Raw genomic sequence first — 19,218 nt, 5'->3', positions numbered from 1 at the left:
AATTCCGTACAAACGTACACTCATACTCTAGAAAATTGCGTCCTAGTAGATTCTGAAGCACAATTTAGCTCCATCAATCGATAACAATCGTGAAGCGAGGCTCATACTACTCACATAAAGATAATAGCTTAAGTAAAAGCAGCCACCGCACCGGCGAGACGTAGCTGCTGCAAGACTCGCTCGTACAGTGCCCTTCCAACCACTCCGACCGCAGATGCACTACAAATGACCCCTATATCAATGGGCGCAACTTGGCCAACAACACCTTTAGCCACTGCTTCCTGAACCGCTTCGTTCACCACGGATTGAAAGTTGGGTATGGCACGCAGGAGGAGGTTGCTGTCGCGTCCCACGGCACTGCCTGCCAAAGAGACGTTCGGAGGCATTTCACCAGACGCTCCGAGGTGACCTCTCTGTGCAAGGTACAGAGAATGCGAACTATCAAGGATAACAACTCTTGCTCCCGTCATTAATCGAAAATCTAGAGCATGTCTATCCAAACCAAATGAGCGCGCACCAGTAGATAGTACGGAGCCGTCCTACCTGAGGTCCCCGTACAGCACTCTGAACCACCCGGCGGCTTTGGGGAAAATATCCACATTTTCCCCTCTTCTCATCGCATTGAGTCGAATGTCCTCCAGCTCCCTAACCATCGGTAGAGTGTCGCGCAGCAGCGACACCAACGTATGCAGAGAGGACGCGAGGCGTCCTCTCCGCAGGAGATTACGCAAGTAAGGCTCTAAGTCGTCGTGGGGATTCCGAGGTGGTGCATCATGTGGCCCAACAAGCGTGTCATCGTCGACAACACGGGAAAACCGCAGGTCATAGGAGCCACCAGTCGGAGAGAGCTGGTCAGTGCAGGTGATACACACAGTGTAGTCCGCTGCGTACGCGAACTCGACGGTCTGCAGATCGAAGGACAATAACCGGACATCTGTCCAATTATTCTCTCGTGAGATCTGGGCGACTGTAATTTGGATCTGAATAAAGAAACTCCGATTCAGGGAACGAAATGACATACCTTCGCGAGCGATGACCACTATCTTCGATACCCGCGCCCATTCTTCTAGGAATTCATCTACACACTTATCCACGTCTTCGGACAGGAATGACACAATCGCTTCTCTTGTGTCGTAGATGATACTCTTTGATGGCCGTATAACACTGCTACTGCCAGCTCTCTTACCCACCGGTTGCTGCACATATTTCAGCTTCACGCATGTTATGACCTGTTGGACTAGCATGTCAATATCTCGTAGAATGGAACATGATATCACCCACCTGAGCACGCTGCTCTGACCACCAGTTCAGTGGCATGACGCGAATATTGGGCATAGCCGCTTCTGCCGCTGGAGCTCCAGACAGGATATCGGACGACTGCACGCAAAGCGCCGGTATTGAACGCGCCAATAACGATTGTACATGGGCCAATTCGGGAGACGCAGCCCCTGCGGGATTGGCATGCGTGTAATGAATACCGCGAAGTTTGAACTGCTGTTCAATCCTCGTGTAGGCGACGCGTGCACTGTGCGACAATGAGTCTAAGGACTGCAGACCCGCAGTCAATAGGACTCACCAACAATACGCATATAACTCCCGCAGTACTTGGGTTTCAAGACGAAATCTATCAACACATCAGTACAGAGGCCATTGTGCTCTTTATAAAACTCGCCGTTGTGGATGGTGTTCCCGTGGATTTGCAAAGCCACCATCATTTATGAAACGTTTGCGCTTCTGCCCTACCCGTACCTCCTGTTCATCACCACGTCCATGCGACGTGATGACTACGTCCTCGCCATGTATACGGTGGACATCAAGCCAGCCGATGTCTTCCATGATAGTATTGGCATACATTGTATCCGAAAGCGTCTTCACAGAAATGAGAGCATAACGGAAGTCGTCATCTGTGATCACTAGCACAAGATAGTGATTTGGAAAGCTTGAAAGTTGTATATATAATATTCCATGGGCGACAACCCCAAGTTTCTGGAGTTCTACAGATGGCGAGTGAGCGGGCGATGTCACATGTTTGGGAGCCTGAGTCACATACCTTGCGGAGAGAGATTACGAGCTTTGTAACATCGGAGGCCCAAGTAACCTGCTTTTTGTTCAGCAAGTTCGATGATCGTCTATGGAAGATGTGAGATCCACACAACGCACAACATGGCCAGATAACCATACGTTGTCTCTCAGCTTAACCATAGCACCCACGAAGATCGTTGGAGTTTCGTTCAGTTGCTGAGAGATGAGGGCAAACCGGGGTCCACGACCAGCGGCTGCAAGATCACCGGTGTCGTGAAGACTCAAGCGACCAGTCCTCGTATCAATAGTGACAATGACTACTTCATCTGCACAAAAATGTGTCCGGAGAACGTGAACGCCATCTGGCGCAGAACACATTATTACCTTGCTTACTAAAGGTGTCTGTCAACGTAGACTCACCTTCCATGTCCAGAGTCACTGCCCCGGGGGAAGAGAACACTTTGCGTGTAATCGGACCATGTTGCAGCTGATTCCGGAAAGCCTTCAAGATTGCCTCGGTATGTTTCAGGACTACAGTTCGCAGCAATAACCCGACATCCAAATCATCAGGATTCTACTAATATCGTCAGCTCTATGCAGTTAGTCACACGCAACACTCACGACTGCTAAGGAGCTTGTAGGCAGTTGAACATCTTCTCTAGGAACTAGGACACCCAGTACACCTTGCTCTGGCTCCCATTTCACTTCGAACCTGAAAGGCTCCACTTCGTCGGAAGGCCGCCCAATATCAAGCTTGGCTTTTTGTTGCAGTTCGGCTAATACGCGCTCTTTCGGTGTACGATACGATTTACGTCCCGGTGAAGATTGTGCGTGCACGATGGATATCGTGATAGTGCCACCTAAGGGAGGTAATTTAACCCTTGCTGTAGGAGAAGGTTTTCGACTGCGTCGTGTCAGCTGTTAGATCATGAGTTATATCGAGGAATGGAAACTAACATCCAGTATGCAATGGTGAGTGTCTGTCGATTGTTAGACATCCCGACAGTCAGGTAATCAGCCCAGCCAAGTGAGCGTAGATGTTCGGCCTTCAGGGTCATTACTGTGAGGGTGACGAAGCAGGCCCGCAGGAAGTGCGCTTACTTGGTACCATAAGATTTCCAACTGATATGACAAAGACATCATCTCTGCGACATGTCAGAGATCGAACGAATGGCAGCAAAACAGAGATCCTACGAAGGAAGTTGAAGACACGCACAAGCGGCGCGTCTATAACGCCAGGAGGCAGTTCCGGTCTTGGAGGAACGTCTGGCGGAGGGGAAGGTTGGTCGGATGGAAGTGGGAGGTAGAATGCAAGACGAGCATCCGCTTCATCAGTTATATGCCTCTTCAGCATCCCAGTAGGCTTCCGCGGGAAATCTGCGCATATGAGAATCGGACGATAATATCAATGAGCTAATGATAATACCTCGCATGCCAGTGCGGTCTCCTCCAACGGTGAAGAGAAATTCGACATTGACGAAAAACCACCCATCGCCCTTCTGCGCACCTCGTACGCAAAGCGACGCCTCGAATAGCTTGGGTGCAACGAAATGAACGCGGCCATCGGCTGTAAACAGCATTCTCAGTCAAAGACCACCATAATCCGGAGTATAGTTACCAATACGATAACTCGCAAACTCAGTCGGAATAATCTCCACCATTCTCAAGCGGAACCGGATGGCATCTTCCACTTCAGAGAGTGTTTTCGCCACCTCTTCGTCTGTCAGAGGTGTTGGGGGCACTACGAGTTTCTGACAGCAAGCAAAATTAGCACCGAAACAAACGAAAGCTGGGTGCAAAGACCTTGATGGCCGAAGGAAGTCTTCGATATGAACCAGTAGTAAGAACGTCGAGGGACGTTAATAAATCATGGTTGCGCATCCTGGGAAGGGACTATCGTAGTGACCGAAGCAGCAACAGGTGTCCACCCCATACATACCTGGCAGGGTCAAGGCTTTCCTTCGCGTACTTCAAACCTCCGATAGCATCCTCGAATTGCTGATTCTGATCCATTAAGAATGCTGTTACATTCTAGGAACACAAATTATCAGTACCAACAATCATCCCTCGGTGCTCTCAAACAAATGCACCATGGCTTTCTGCACGACATCCGCATCTCGTGCCCATTTCACCACCGCGTACAACTTCACAACTTGCTTCTTTGTCTGGACTACCCAGTCTGCCAGGGTCCGTTTCCGCGCGCTATCTGACATATTGGGTAACCTGAAGCAAGGGTAGGTGAATATGTCTGGCGCGCCCGGGTGACTCCTCACGTTTCCGCAAGCTCGGATAGCTCAGCATAGATCGCTTGGACAGCTCGAGAAACCACTTCCCCAAGAGGGACCTGTCCGTCATACACCATCGGTAACTCGCGCTCCAGCTCGTCTTGTGTCGGCTCATGGAAACCATTTTCACGACAGTTCTGCTGCGTTCCGTTCAGCTGAGCTCCGTTTACTTGAGAGATCGCTCCGTTGCGGCCGTTCATAGTTATCACAGCTTAGACAGAAGATGAACGCCTGATTGGTCTGACCATGAAGATGTGCGGAACGAATACGAAAGTCTGAGGTCTGTGAGGTCAGAGAACAAGAGCTTCAGCCACCTGGTCACGCCGCCACAGCGGGAAAGGCGATCAGTTAACTCCAGATTTGGGTTATTGAGATCATTAAGGAACTTTAAATTAGCTACGTAGGAATTGGGATTCACTGCCCTCCAGACTCCACACCCGCGGGACAGACAGTTTAAATACCGCAGTCATTGCTATTACTGGTCCTTACCACTTCTCAGCCATGGACTACCTGCGAACGCTGGGTTCTGCCGCTGTGTCATCTCTGGTTCAGAAATCTGGCCTTAATTTACCGTTCTCGCTGGGTGCGAAGGTCCTTTCTTTTGACAACAAGTCTATCTGGACCTTGTACGAAGGCACAAGAAGGGTGCGCACAGTGATCTCCAGAATCTCTGTTGACTTATCATGCGTTGCAGGATGATGGCACACCTGTGTCTGTCTTCGAGTTTGACGCGAGTTCATCTTCGAAGCGTAACTTACTGCCATTGGCCAAGAACGCGCTGAGGAAATTACGCACAGTCCGCCATCCGGATGTTCTCAAGTTTATGGATGCCGTGGAAACTGATAATACTGTCTACATCATGACCGAACGCGTGCGACCACTAAGTTCTGCCATTCAAGAATGGACTTCGAAAGGAGCGCGAGAAAGAGAAGACTGGATAGTCTGGGGCCTCCATACCGTCTCGGTTTGTCCTTTCCATGTCATCTGTGCTGTAGGCCTTCATGTAACTCATGCCCAGGTAGCGCTTGCATTTGTGAATGACTCTTGTGCATCCACACACGGCAATCTTCGTGAGGACTCTATCTTCATATCCGCTTCGGGCGAATGGAAACTTGGGGGATTCGAAGTGCTGAGCAGTCCAAAGGATGATGCAGCTGTGCTATATGTACGTAGCACCAGATCATGTTTCGTATACCCGAAAATAAATTGGTTTACGACAGACGATGGGCAGTCTTGTGCCCGATGCATTGCTGTACTCCTCCCCAGAAGTGAAGAAGAATGGTTGGTCCGCTTTGAAAGAGTGACTCGCACATTTCTGCTGGTCCGCGTCTCGCTGACATCCACGTCAGATTGAACCCTGCTGCGGCAGACGCGTACGCACTAGGTCTTCTGATACACTTCGTCTTCAACCCCGACCAACCCCTCCCTGCCACAGCTCACGTTCCTCATCCGCCTCCTACTGTGGCATCTCGAGGAAATATACCAACTGATTTGTTCCCTTCATATAAGAAGCTCCTCATTCCGAACGCGAAAGGACGCCTTACCCCCAAGAATTTCCTTGAGCTCGGTAACGCAGGATCTGCAGGGGAAGGATCGGGCTTCTTTGTGAACAACCGGTTGATCAAAGTTTGTGCTGGACTGGACAACTTCAGTGTTGGAAGCGAAGCCGAAAAGGCCACGCTGCTACGGTAAGTGTCTATCTCATTAAGGATTTGCTATATATATTGAGGTCTCCAAGACTACTGAAGGAATCAGCCTCTTCGTTCCCCTCTGAGCTTGTTTCGTACCGTGTTCTCCCTTCTCTAGTGTCTGCGCTGCAATTCGGAGGAGCTTCTGCCCCAGCGATACTTCCTCTAGTGCTGCAACTAGGACAAAGTGTTGCTCCTGAAGATTATTCTTCCGTCATTCTTGTCCAACTCATTAAGCTGTTTGCAAGTCCCGATCGAGGAACACGTATGGCGCTGCTTGACCACCTGCCTGAATACGCCGACAAGCTAGACAAGAGAATTGTAGCTGACAAGATTTGGCCACATCTCGTGCGTTTACAGAACGTCGGGCGCCTTTCTCTTCTCACATCTGTGTATGCTCGATAGCAAACCGGGTTCACAGACACAGTAGCTATTATCCGCGAAGCTACTGTCAAGTCAATCAGCCTTTTGTCCGACAAGGTACGTGCTTTACACGTTCTCTAGCCTCTTCGTTACCTATCGTCGTCAATCGTATAGTTCAACGAGCGAATACTGAATAATGACCTGCTAAGATATCTCGCCAAGATGCAGGCAGATCCGGAGGCTTCGATACGGACGAACACTTGCATCCTTATTGGACGACTGGGCCCCTCCCTAGGATATAACACGAAGCGTAAAGTTTTAGTGCCTGCATTCACGCGGGCATTGAAGGATCCATTTGTGCACGCCCGCGTTGCGGGATTAATGGCTCTCATGGCCACCATCGACTGTTTCGATGTGGACGAGCTGGCTACGAAGGTTATACCGAATATGGCCTTTGCTATGGTCGACAAGGAGAAGTGCATAACCCGCCTTAGTAGTGTCCAGCGTCTGCACTCACATTTACACTCAGGTTGGTCCGTGATCAAGCTTTCAAAGCTATAGAACTATTCGTCGAGAAGGTTGAAGAGTTCGCCGCGAAGATGGTAGGCATTCCTCACGGAGTAATTCACAGGGAATTGATCGCGGTAACGTGGACTGCAGCCAGAAACTGCGATGGTAGAAACCGAGGCTATGCCGGCGATGTTCCCTCCCGGACCCGAAGGACAGAACAACCTAGTGCACAGCGCCGCTGGAGCTGCTGGGGCACTGGCGGGCTGGGCGATCTCATCCATTGGCAAGAAGGTTCGTGGGACAAACCACGTAGGCAATTCAGGGGAGTTTGATGTCACTTTCCTCCACAGCTAGCGACTGCAGATTTACAGAGCACGATAAGTTCCGTCAATGGCTCAGGGATAGACCGCCCGGGTTCCGCCCCACCTCCAGCCTTTTCGCGCTCGTCTGATAGGAGTAGTCTGGGACCCTCTTCTCTCCTTGATTCCACACTCTCATCGCCAGCATCACCCACCGTGCAGATATCGACCTCAAATTCGATGTCGAAGGCGAAGGGAATGCAACTGGGAGCGCATAAGATGCCTGTCAGCTCGATGGTCGCGCTAGCAAATGAATGGGTCGAAGAGGCTATGGCTGAATCTGAAGCTTCTCAGCACAATCCTTGGGGAAGCGATGATCTTATGGACGTTAATGCAGACCAGGATGATTGGAGTATGTCTTACTAAACGATTAGCCTAGGGCTTAACTGACAAATTTTAGGCGCATTCGAAAGTGCACCTCACCCTGCCCCAACGGTAGGGTTGGGGTTAGGGGGTGTACACAATATCTCTTCATCTTCTCCTGGTAGGAAATGTCTTCCTGTCATGGAGAAGCCAACAGATCTAATCCTTTGTCGAAGGGAATGACCTTTGGAGAGACAGCGATACGATGCAAAGGTCATCTACATCAGACTGGGGTGTGAATTCCGAACCAAGTTTGGCACTGACATCCCAGAGAAGGCCTGCAGCTCACCCGCCTGCTCACAAGATTCCGATACACAGGTCGCCCACACCTTCAGAGAACGGCAAAGTAGAACTTCACAAGGAAGTACATCATAGTACGATTGGAATGACGAAGGAAGAGAAGGCCGCCGAGATGGCACGTCGGAAGGAAGAGAGGAAGCAGGTACGTTTATTTCTTAATAGTGATGTGCCTGGTCTGAGATGGTTTCTGTGAATAGCGAATCGCAGCATTAAAGGAAAAGAAAAATGCTGGCCATCTACATTCTTGACATACATGACTGATACAAGTCCTTTCTCTACTCGCTACATCGTCCGTATACCCTCGATTAGGTCGCGTTTAAATTATGATGATTTGTCTTCCGGAGATTGTAGCTCTTCGATCGGCACGCGCACCAGGCGTTCACCAGACGTGGTTGGTGCAAGCTCGGTGTCATCAATGCGCTGTTCACGCGCCGACACTGCAGAATCTCCGGTCTACATTGATGAGATATATCGTATAAATGACACGCACAGAACAGACTCAGGATCCTGAACATGTTCGGCCACTGCTCTAGTACCTGCCCATGGACTGACCTCAACGTTACTTCGGCTCATTTCTGTATTGGGGATACTGCTCACCTCGACCCGCATCTGCCATCACGTCGAAGTCATCGCCGAGCTCCTCGATGCGTCTCACGAAGTTCAAGCTCGCTCTCTCCAGAGCTGCTGCTGCTTCGTACTCCTTCTTCTTTTCGAGTAACTTCGCCGCAGCTGCAGCATTTGCAGGGTTTGGCAGCTGTGATTGTCGGGCTGCTACTACGGACTGTCGCATAATGGAGAAGAACAAGAAGAAATATCAATGTTTCTGGGTCAGGTCGCTTCAAACGTTGCTGACTAAGCACGCTGGTTGGCCGCTGCGCGACATCGTCAAGACTTTATTGCAACTTTATTGTCCGCTATTTTGTCTGCTACCTCTTCACGACCGTTTACGACCTTCTTGGGCCACCAATCTATAAAGGCAGCTTGTCTGTGTGGCCAGACACCCCACAGATCGCGTTTGCGCGGGCTCTGATCTCTTTTTTTCTTCACGTTTGCTCACAGGGCGTCCACGTTTAAGTCTTATCTGTCGATTACCTCTGACAAACTTCTCGCCGTGTCAGGATCGTCACGTACCTTCCCATCTCTGCACGCGCACCAGTTGAATCGCGTGGCAAACGCGAGGCATCTTCGTGCGTTATCTGGATTAGACACCATCGCGCGCAGGAGGCCAACGCGCTGTTCGAGTTGCCCGTCATGGAGACTCCAGTCGCTCTCTCGATTCCTCGCCTTAGGCTAAGCCGTCATTCAATCCAGTCCACGCCCGTGGCCGGTCCTTCCAGCGCGAACGCGTACGAGAGCCGCGAAGACGACGAGGACGCCGAGTCCACCCCCCGCTTGACCGCTGCCGCCATCTCTCCCGACTCCACTTCGCCACGCACTTCGCCACGCACTTCTCCACGCGCTCCTCCAGGGGACACCCCCGCGGCGCGTCTACGCGCGGTGCTCGCTCGGGTTCCGAACACCTCCATCACCCCTCAAGCTGCGGCGCCAGTGTTGCTATCGCCCTCGGAACCGGACTCCGATTTCGACATGCCGCATACTGCTCCGAGTATAGCTCGCGAAAGTCTGCGCGAGCTCTTCTCGAGAGCGCTGCGCGACCCTGGGAACACGCCGCGGAAGGAGCGAGGACGACGGAACAGCATCGACATCAGCGAGGTGGACGACAGTCCCCGGATGGAATGGGTGGAGAGGGAAAGAGCGAATAACAAGGGGAAGCGGAGGAGCATGAGCGACGAGGAGGCGGATCATTTGCCTAGTGCGTAGTCATACGCGTATCGACGCGGTTTTCCTCACGGGTGTGTGCCAGGGCGGTCTCAGTCCTCTGTGAGGTCATCACCGGCGGCGGCGACGTTCGACGCGTTGCGGGAGCGACTGAAGCGGTCGAGCACGTTGCCGCTGAGCGCTCCGACTGGCGGTAGGTAACACGTTGCACGGTTGCACGGGTCAAAAATATTGATTTGCGGATGTTGCAGAGCTGGTGATGGAGATGTCCATGCCACCGGCAGAGTCGAGCGGGGATACTGCCACGATACTGCAAGGGTTGAACGGGCCCGCGGCGACCCCACCGCACGCGACGAGTACGCCAATGCGATCGCTGCAGATCTCTACTCTGCAGCCAGCGCAGTCGAGTATGTACACCGTTCCCAGAGCGCGTTCTTGACTGAGTCTTCGCCCGACGCAGATTTATTGGAGCAGGACTCGGAGATGCAGAATGCACTGGGAGGTTTGGACAGCTTCGAGGGTGATTCTGCTCCAAATGGACGTCCGTGTAAGATATTCGCTTCTCAATTTAGCCGATAGCAGTAGCCTGACACAGGAGCAGTGTCGTTCCCGCCGATGCGGTCGAGTGCGCATTCTACCACTCCAGGGCGCCCCCTGTCTTGGAGTTCACACTCCAAATCGCATTCGTTGCACAAGTTACCCTTGCTGAGACGAGGGGGGAGCGAGGAGTTTGACAGCTCCTGTAAGTATTGAGATCCCTCTGACGACTTCCGCTGACTTTCGCTTTTGCAACAGCATCTCGCACGGGTTCCTCTCAATCTGCGGCGGACTGTAAGTGTTTGCCCCCGCACTGATTCACCATGAAGTAAAAATTCTGCTGCAGACAGGGACCGGCAAGATGAAAGCCAGCGGGATCGCCTGCGCGATCGTGAACGAAGGTGGAACCATCCGCTGCCCAAGTCGCCAGGTGATTTAGGTGCGATTCATTGCACGTTTCTCCCTGTGCTTCCATTCACAAGATAATTGTAATAGGCCGAAGTAGTCCTGCCCACCAGCGACCGAGGAAGGACAGTACAGCGTCGGTTCAAAGCATGGACGACGGTCGTTCGTCCAGAGCTAGTTCGGTGACATCGCGATCGGATTGTGAGTGATTCTGAAGTATCATGCTAGTGCAGGGTGTTTTACTCCGATTTTGCAGACCAAGAACGGATTGTTGAGGGGGATCGTGCTAAAGACCGTGAACGCTCGTGGAACAGGCCAAACCACGCGCAGTCACCGTCTACGCTGAATGTCAACGGCAATGCTCAGCGTGCTCGCACGGTGAGCCAACCTATGCGACCCGACTCCTCGCAGTCGTTGATATCTCCCGGGCGGCATGCTCTCAACCGGCATCATTCGAGCAACCCTCTGTCGAGTTCGGTCTCGAGTAGAGCGAGCTCCCCTGCAGGCTCGGTGTCGAGTCGGAATGCGGACGGTTTGCCGCCGGAAGTGCAACAGGAGCGGGAACGCAACTGGAATTCCTCCCACCCGAAATGGGTGCAGCAACCCCAGCCGGAACGCACTCCCTCTCCGGTGCCCAATAAGTCATTCCAGTCGACTCTGCGGCGCAGGACGAGCTCGACCCCGAAGAGCGCTGGTGATGCGCCATATAACCGAGAAGCCGACAGTCCTAGGACTGAGAAGCCAGTATATCTCCGTGTTGATACGACGGAGGCATCGACTGCTAGGAGGCTTCGTTCCCCTCAGCAGGACACGGAATCAAATGAGCACCCGCCACCAGACTCACCAGAGCCGCGTTCTGCAGTCCTTCTCAGTGACGGGCCCGCAAAGACTCCAGAGTACCGCTACCGCTATGGCTGGCATTTTCCTGTCAGGCAGGCATTGCCACCATTAGAACTGGACCAGGACTCTCTTCAGAGAGCCGTCCGACCGCCACCACCACGACCATCCAGCCGGATGTCGGGGGCGCCAAGTACCAGTCAGATACCTGTACGCTCGCCGTCTAAGCGAGGCGATACCGCCAACCAGAGGAGAGGCCATAGGAGAAACATGACAGAATTCAGCGAAGCGGTAGGCGCTGTTTCCGTTCGTGTTCCTGAGTCCGCTCCGGGTCAAGTGATAGATACCCCTCCATCTGAAGATGGCTCCATCTTCGGTGAGTTTTCTCGGATCCACTCGTCTCTCTCACCCTTACAGTCATGCATGACAGGAAGCGACGAGGACTCGCCTCCAGCCACAAGTACACCTACATCTAAAAGTTTGTCTTTACCCCTGCCTGCTACGAGTTCCTATCCTGCGATGCCCCCTTCTCCGACTATTACGACGAATATTAATGGTGATGCGCAGCGGCTAGAGAAGGCGCTTGCAAAGCCAGATTCTCCTCCGCCGTCACCTCCTCGCGATACGACCCCATCATTCTCCTTGCAGACACCACCGCGAAGACCTCAATTCAGCACTCCAAAAGTAGATTTCCAAACCCCCTCACCCCCGCGACACATCCCCGATCTTCCTGGGCCACCTTCATCAGAGGATGAAGATACGGATCGCGCTGATCACACACCGATCGGCCCCGATTACCCCGTTCAAGGCGACATGACGACGATGAAGACACCTAGGCCACCAGGTGCATGGACACAAACCCCTGTCCCTCGCCACACGTCCAACGACATACTTGTGCGGGCGCAGTCCACTCCGCCGGAGATCACTGAAACCCCCGATAATAAGACCGTTGCTGCTCCATTCTCGTCTCTTTCGAGGGCGAGTTCACTACCGCTGCAAACTCCCGCACCACCAGGTGCATGGATGCCGACACCTGGACCTTCTGCAAGAAGACGGAGCATCCTGAAGGTTCGTTTCGACGTCGAACCGGAGAACGCATCTTCGGATGGCGTCCCCGACCACCAGTTGATTGACTCATCGGATTTCCCACCGATCCCCGTCGCTAACGGCAATCGTCTGGATGGGAAGGATGTGCAGCATGACCAAAATGGTCAAGCGAAGGTGGAACAGGAGACGGCTGGTCGTCCCTCTACTCAGCCTGTGGTAGCTCCGCGCCCTCGCCATCTCCGAAAGTCACCAAGCGTGCGTGTGGTTGATGCCTTCGGTCGTGAAACCAAAGACGAAGACGAACCTCCGCAGCCGGTCGATCATGTATTCCAAGAGGAGCTGGTTCCACTATCTCAGGAAGCTCCGCGTGTGCCAACAACACCGCGAAGTAGAAGTCTAGTGAAAATCGTGGATTCTATGGGTCGGGAGGTGGAAGATGTCCCTGAGGAGCCTCGGTCCCCTGAGCCTCCCCACTCACATACTGAGGCGTTAGCTCGCCTCCGACGCGTAACAGCAGACCTGGCGGAGGACATCAGCGAGATTGACAGGTTCGTCGATTTATACATATACGTGGTGTCGCGCTGACCGCAGACTACTAGATCTCGCGACGAACTCGCTCTGGATGGAAAACGGCTTACTGCGTTGGATGAGGCCTCGAAGGCGGCGAGGACCGCGAGAAAGAAAATCTCTCAATCTCTTGACCAGGTCAAAAGTTCGGGATCAGACATGAAGAGTAAGTACAAGCCTCTGCGGGAAAGCATGAGGAAGAGCAGGCTATTGGTACGTGTTGTCCTTCCGTCAAATGAGCCATTGAGCTGAAAGAATGTGCAGCCACCCGCAGTTGTGGAATACCAGATGAGTTGGAATTTCCTGAATTCTTGGGTATTTTGGGGCTTCCTTCTCGTTCAAGTCGCGTTATTCCTCATGATGTACCGGTATGTGATTTTTGCCGTTCTCTTGAATTGATGCCTGACCTACCTTAGAATGTCGAACATCCGAGCGAAGCGCCTCTTCTTCACAACATACTACGATCCGTTCTACCCCGATATCTATCTCTATCCCGATACCATTCAAGCGTCGATACCCTCGTCTTGCTCCGCCTTTCCGCCTGCTGTTCGAGAGCACGCAGGATGGGCGGGCGTTATGGCGGACTTCTGGAGCTATCTTGGCTGCGTCGTGACCAACTGGCAGCGTCGGACATGGGACACTTGGATATCAGGCCAACAGCAACAGCAGGCTACTATTTCTTGGCCACCCACATGATGTTTGATGATCTTATTCATTTATCGAGTTACTTGCCGATGTCTTCGTTGTATATTTCTTTCTGAACGCTTCGGTGGCTGTCATGTTGTACGCGCTCGATGTACTTTTGCCTTATTCGATCATTATATGGCCGCGCTAGTCCTCATCTCTACCTATCTACCTACCTGACGCCACAATGTCGTCAGGCGGGACTCGCACCTTCTTCCTGGTGCTGAGCTCAAAAACCCGAGGACGTGAGAAAGGCGTATCAGTGAGATTCAACTACCCGTCTATATTGACGAATGCTAATCAAGAGGTTAGCGCTGCAGCTCTCGGCCGTCTGAATGCTTCGGTGTTTGTTGGGACTGGGGCTTTATAGGTTGGTTGTTATGTACTACTATCGGTGCGACACAAATGCCATATGTATCCCAAGATCTTGGACTTTTGTGCAGCGCTTTAGTGCAAACCTCCGTCGGTATGTGATATCATACAGATCTTGCCTGTGTATCCATTTATTTTCTCCTTCAGTGGAGAAGTCAGAGATAAACTTATTGAGACGGAAGCTCTGGTGCAGCATTATGTAAGGATATTAGAGACTTAGAGGGTCGGAGTTAGCCGAGGCGTTGAATATGCGCTCAACCGTGTTGATGATTCTCTCGCCTTCATTTTACTCACTGAAATCTTGCCTTCCGAATAAACTTGGTTCAGTGCACTTCCCGCGACTTAATGACCACCAACAGGCCGCAAAAGCCTTGTACATTTTCTGCAAGAAGCACTCTTACGGTGCACGAGCTGTATCAGGTCTGTTTTTGGAAGTGAAGCCTTTTCGCGTGAGTTTCAGTAACAGTGTGACTCACGCTCACCGCCTAACCGGGCGCTCTCCGGGCTCATCGGCGATCATGTGGCGGCGCTCGTTGTGGCGGGCTGCGTCGGCGACGCTGGACGCGTTGAGCGCGGAGTCGGGAATGGCAAAATTAAGAAAAATATTCTTTGTTGATACCTTTGGATCTTAGTACATAGTTGAAGTTGAGCATAAATAAAAAGAACTATTTCACAGTGCCGATAAATGGACAAAGATTGATATTGCGCGGCAACGGGTAGGTGACCAGCATTGTGCTCAGCCACCACTCGGAAAGTCAAATTAATACTCACTGTGCATGTTCCCGAGGCTCTACGTACGGGGACTTCACAAATGTTGAATTAAACTCTGTTAGAAATCGCGCCTTAGTTCCCAAATAGGAAGGTAGTGATGGCGGGTCAAGATGCGTCGGGGCGCGTGATTACGCGTCCTAAAATAGATTTCTGTATATATACAGTTCTAGACGCTCCACTTTATATAAGCAAATTTCCTTCTTTGTCTTTCTTTGTAATCATGCCCTCGGCTTGTCTGCCCTTGGGCGCTCCCCAATTTCTGGAGCTCCAGAAATTTGGGCGCTACTTTCCAACACTCCCCCTCAAGCCGATGGGCATTCCGAGCTTCTTTGTGAGCTTCTCGTGCCTCAGCTTAGGGAGTGACTTTGTTAGGATATCCGCTATCATGTCCTCCGTGGGACAGTAATGGATATCAATATATTTATCCCTCAATTTCTCGCGCACATAATGATGCTTTACATCAAAATGTTTTGATTTCGCATGGAATTGGGGATCACGTGCGATTGAGATCACCGCCGTATTATCCTCGAATAAAATCGTAGGATCTTGTTGCTCGAAACCTATTTCTTTGAATAGTGTTCGGAGCCACACGGCTTCTTTTGCCGCTTCAGCGGATGCCATGTATTCGGCTTCCGTGGTGGATGACACGACCATGGTTTGCTTCTTTGAGCTCCACGTGATCGTGCCATTTCCTAATTTGAATAAATATCCCGAGATTGATTTGCGATCTCGGATATCGTTCGCATAGTCTGCATCTGAGTAGCCCACAAATATGGATTGATCTTCGGGCTTGACATCTGCAATTGGCCCGTAGATTATTCCAAGTTCTCGCGTTCCGGATAGAGAGCGGAGGATGCATTTAGCAGCAGTCCAATGAGCCATTCCGGGATTGGCAGTAAATGAGCTAAGCCGTTGCACGGCGTGAGCAATGTCTGGTCTCGTGGCAATTGCCGCGTACATCAGTGATCCGACGAGCGATGCATATCCGTTGTCTCGGTCGCATTCATCATCAGTTTCAGGTTCTTCTTTTTCAAGCACTGTATTTGGATCAAGAGGCATCCCGACCGTGTTGGCGTTCGTAAGCCCATTCTTGTGTAGGATAGACTCAATATATTTTGTTTGAGAGATTTTGATTGTCCGCTTTGAACGGTCTCTCTCAATTTCTATCCCCACAATTTTCTGGGGTTCGCCAAGGTCGGTAACTTCGAACATATTTCGGAGTTCGCTCTTCAATTAGTCCATTAGTGCGCAATCATTGGTGAATATTAATAGGTCGTCTACCCAAACAGTGACGATTTCTATCTTATCACCTTTGATCCGAATGTACGCACATGGATCCGAGAATAGGCGCTTGAATCCCACGTCTAGTAACTTGCGATATTCCATTCTCGGCCAGACTGCTTTAGCCCGTAGAGGGTTTTCTTTAATTTACATACGCGATATGTTCCATCGCTGTATCCTTCGGGTTGCCGCATGTACACTTCTTCTTTGAGAGTTCCGTTAAGATAGGCGCCTTTCACGTCCATCTGTCCGATCTCCCAATCTAAGATTGCGGCTAGCCCGAGGATAGCTCGAATGGTTTCGAGGCGGACTACGGGCGCTAACGTCTCGGTATAGTCCATGCCTGGGATTTGAGAATATCCCTTCGCAACCAGGCGGGCTTTGTATTTAATTATTTCACCCTCTTTGTTTGTTTTCTTGACTAGAACCCATTTATTTCCTACGAGTTTTCGATCTTTGGGAGGTTCCACTAACTCCCAAGTCTCCATACCCTGTAGTTGATTGAGTTCCATTTGGACTGCCTGTTCCCATTTGGGCCACTCGAGTGATCTCTTGGCATCACTGAGCGTCTTTGGCTCGTCCGCGTCCGCATTTCCGTGGGCGCTCATCGCAATATAGACTAATTCGGCATTTGATTTATCTGGAGCATTATCCAGATCTTCATCTGCCTCTGGGTCGTGCATTAGATGGTAATCATGCCGAACTGTCTTTCTTCTGGTTCGTCTGGGCTGGCTTGGTGTGTCCGTCCCGCTTTCCTCGCGTTGATCAGGATCATCATCCTGTCTGCGCTTTCGCGGATTTTTGGCAGGTGACTGTGGCGCGGAAGTTCCTAACTCCCCCTCGCGCCGTCGTTGTGAGGTTTGGGACTTCGGGTCTCCTTTCCGCATGCGGCACGTCTGACACATTGCTAGGTAAAGTGCCCAGAAATATATTTTGCTCCCCCTCACACTGTGCTGTGAGGATAGGTACGTCGGATCCTATTTGCTCTTGTGGCACGTGAGGCGTGTTGCTGGGCAAATGGTCCGGGGAATTCGAAGAAAATTGGAAATTACACGAGATTTTAATCTGGCGCGTGTGCACATCATAATATTTGATGGCTTTGGGTCCGTCCATGTATCCAACAAAAATATACTTGTTGGCACGGGGCGCTAGCTTTGATAGTGTTGCGTCCTCCGTGAGGACCCATACGGGGGAACCGAATTCTTATAGGTACGAGATATTTGGTTTCGTCCCATTCCATTTTTCTTCGGGAGTTGCCCCATTTAACGCCTGGGTAGGCGATCTATTTTTAATATAGACTGCGTGAGCAATCACTTCAGCCCAAAGATAACGAGGTAGATCTCTCGCATAGATCATCGCGCGCGCTAGTCCAAGCAGTGTGCAATTCAATCTCTCAGAGACTCCATTCTGGGATGGTGAGTACGGTGCAGTCGGACCCATCTCGATCCCTTTCATTTGACACCAGTTAATTAATTCAGTGTTCATATATTCTCGACCGTTGTCGAGCCTGAGTCGCAAGGGTTTATTTCCAAACTTGTGCTCGATATAGGTAATATAATTCTTTACCTTTTCAGTTACTTCATCTTTATGCCTCATAAATAGTACTGTACTTCGACAACTGTAATCGTCGGTAAATGTAATAAAATATTTCCAGCCTTGTAGAGCGGCTGTCTGCGCAGGTCCCCACACATCCGTGTGTGTTAATTCTCCGGGTACCTTGCTGCATTCATCCGTCTCTTTGGGAAATGGCTTCCACGTCGCCTTTGCTTGGATGCACGCCTCGCAATTAATTTCATCTGGGCTTGGCGAGATTTCTAGGCCATCTACAAGCCCTTCGCGATATAATCACATAAGCGCTGGTTCCCCGATATGGCCATAGATCTTGTGCCACTCTTCCCAGGTATGCGGGCCGTATTCCTTAGCAGTATAGGTTCGCGCAGGTTGCGGAACTATTGGACGCAATTTCAACGAATATAGTCGTCCATTTTTCTTGCCTATAGCAAGAGTGTGTTTATTTCTATCTATTAGTATTGTGCGACTATTACCCATAAGTACTCTTCCTCCCGCATCGTCCAAACCCGTGATGCAGAGGAGGCTATTGGGTGCTGTCGGTGCATACAGTACACCGTGGAGACGGAATTTCACTTTCCGGTCTCCTACTTCACTTTCGACATCGACCGTACCGCGGCCCAATGCCTGTGTTGGTTGCGGTCCAATGCCCATGATTGCGTGATCTTCGAGCGCCTGATAGGTCGCGAAGACTTCACGACGATTTGTAATGTGCGAAGTTGTCCCGGAGTCGGCAAACCACTCATAGAAAGAAGCGATTTCGCCATCAGATCCGAGAGATACAGTGTCGCTATCATTATCGTAGGCTATTTTTGCCTCATCCTCTTTCGATTCGACCTCTCGTGCTTCGTAAGCACGTTCCATCTTTTGCCGTTTCATCGGCGGGCCCTGTCCGGCTTTGCCGCTGCCTTTAGCCCAACAATCCGTGGCCTTATGCCCGAATTTTCCGCAATTCATACATTTGACCTTGTCGCGGTGCCGACACTCGTTACCAAGATGTCCCGGCTTTCCGCAGATCGAACATTTTTTGTATTCCCCGAAGGGGCACTTCTTTCCTTTGGCAACCATGGCTTGGTCCAAGGATTGACCGCGCTCGCCACGCTCGTGCCTTCACCTATTTTCATCAAGAATGATGGCAATCAATTCTTGTGATGTAAGCTGAGGGCGCACGTTGTCAGTGCCTTCAGCGCCAAAGTAAGAGCTGAGGAAAGAATCCCAGCTCTCCGGTAATGAAGTGGCCAGGATGAGCCGGAAATCCTCGTCAGAAACAACCTTCCCCATTAGGTGGAGTTGTTCCTGGATCTGTCGCAACTGTGTGATATGATTGGAGATATTGTCTTCTTCCTTGGCTTGCATCCGGTAAAAACGCCGGCACAGCGCGAGAATTCCATGCTGTCCACGCTGTTCCTTGACTGTGCGGAGCTGCTCCCACATGGCCAGTGCCGTCTCGGCTCCAGCGATGTGCACCATCTGAGCCAT

At 51.3% G+C, this 19,218-nt stretch overlaps 7 protein-coding genes across 7 annotated transcripts; 2 read left to right on the top strand and 5 right to left on the bottom strand.

The window, feature by feature from the left end:
• Positions 1–128: 128 nt before the first annotated feature.
• Positions 129–4,507, bottom strand: SCP_0310660 (MED14-domain-containing protein; the record flags this gene model as incomplete). Its single annotated transcript, XM_027756451.1, has 19 exons — positions 129–492; positions 544–967; positions 1,022–1,229; positions 1,282–1,525; positions 1,577–1,624; positions 1,673–1,994; positions 2,051–2,129; positions 2,182–2,384; positions 2,443–2,596; positions 2,644–2,926; positions 2,980–3,068; positions 3,124–3,167; positions 3,217–3,399; positions 3,449–3,589; positions 3,641–3,773; positions 3,826–3,904; positions 3,962–4,053; positions 4,113–4,245; positions 4,296–4,507. 19 exons carry the CDS (start codon positions 4,505–4,507, stop codon positions 129–131), a joined length of 3,435 nt encoding a protein of 1,144 aa, XP_027612252.1.
• Positions 4,508–4,808: 301 nt separating this feature from the next.
• Positions 4,809–8,138, top strand: SCP_0310650 (ARM repeat-containing protein; the record flags this gene model as incomplete). The annotated part of the gene is made up of 14 exons (XM_027756450.1): positions 4,809–4,952; positions 5,002–5,271; positions 5,326–5,472; positions 5,528–5,607; positions 5,657–5,995; positions 6,046–6,343; positions 6,401–6,475; positions 6,533–6,834; positions 6,888–6,960; positions 7,019–7,159; positions 7,219–7,579; positions 7,628–7,711; positions 7,767–8,032; positions 8,088–8,138. 14 exons carry the CDS (start codon positions 4,809–4,811, stop codon positions 8,136–8,138), a joined length of 2,631 nt encoding a protein of 876 aa, XP_027612251.1.
• Positions 8,139–8,211: 73 nt separating this feature from the next.
• Positions 8,212–8,680, bottom strand: SCP_0310640 (hypothetical protein; the record flags this gene model as incomplete). Its single annotated transcript, XM_027756449.1, has 3 exons — positions 8,212–8,327; positions 8,381–8,437; positions 8,488–8,680. 3 exons carry the CDS (start codon positions 8,678–8,680, stop codon positions 8,212–8,214), a joined length of 366 nt encoding a protein of 121 aa, XP_027612250.1.
• A 461-nt stretch (positions 8,681–9,141) lies between these two features.
• SCP_0310630 (predicted protein) lies at positions 9,142–13,758 on the top strand (the record flags this gene model as incomplete). The annotated part of the gene is made up of 13 exons (XM_027756448.1): positions 9,142–9,703; positions 9,755–9,862; positions 9,921–10,076; positions 10,130–10,216; positions 10,271–10,411; positions 10,465–10,500; positions 10,553–10,645; positions 10,702–10,812; positions 10,868–11,824; positions 11,879–13,043; positions 13,095–13,275; positions 13,327–13,430; positions 13,479–13,758. The coding sequence occupies 13 exons, from the start codon at positions 9,142–9,144 to the stop codon at positions 13,756–13,758; spliced, it is 3,981 nt and encodes a 1,326-aa protein (XP_027612249.1).
• A 1,413-nt stretch (positions 13,759–15,171) lies between these two features.
• Positions 15,172–15,543, bottom strand: SCP_0310620 (hypothetical protein; the record flags this gene model as incomplete). Its single annotated transcript, XM_027756447.1, has 1 exon — positions 15,172–15,543. One exon carries the CDS (start codon positions 15,541–15,543, stop codon positions 15,172–15,174), a length of 372 nt encoding a protein of 123 aa, XP_027612248.1.
• Positions 15,544–16,253: 710 nt separating this feature from the next.
• SCP_0310610 (hypothetical protein) lies at positions 16,254–16,853 on the bottom strand (the record flags this gene model as incomplete). Its single annotated transcript, XM_027756446.1, has 1 exon — positions 16,254–16,853. One exon carries the CDS (start codon positions 16,851–16,853, stop codon positions 16,254–16,256), a length of 600 nt encoding a protein of 199 aa, XP_027612247.1.
• Positions 16,854–18,849: 1,996 nt separating this feature from the next.
• On the bottom strand, positions 18,850–19,218 carry SCP_0310600 (hypothetical protein; the record flags this gene model as incomplete). Its single annotated transcript, XM_027756445.1, has 1 exon — positions 18,850–19,218. One exon carries the CDS (start codon positions 19,216–19,218, stop codon positions 18,850–18,852), a length of 369 nt encoding a protein of 122 aa, XP_027612246.1.

Source organism: Sparassis crispa (assembly GCF_003851025.1).
Source record: "Sparassis crispa DNA, contig_000002F, whole genome shotgun sequence".
In the NCBI taxonomy this organism is placed as follows: Eukaryota; Fungi; Basidiomycota; class Agaricomycetes; order Polyporales; family Sparassidaceae; genus Sparassis; species Sparassis crispa.
The sequence above is the reverse complement of the archived record's forward strand: the minus strand, read 5'-3'. Positions and strand labels throughout refer to the sequence as shown.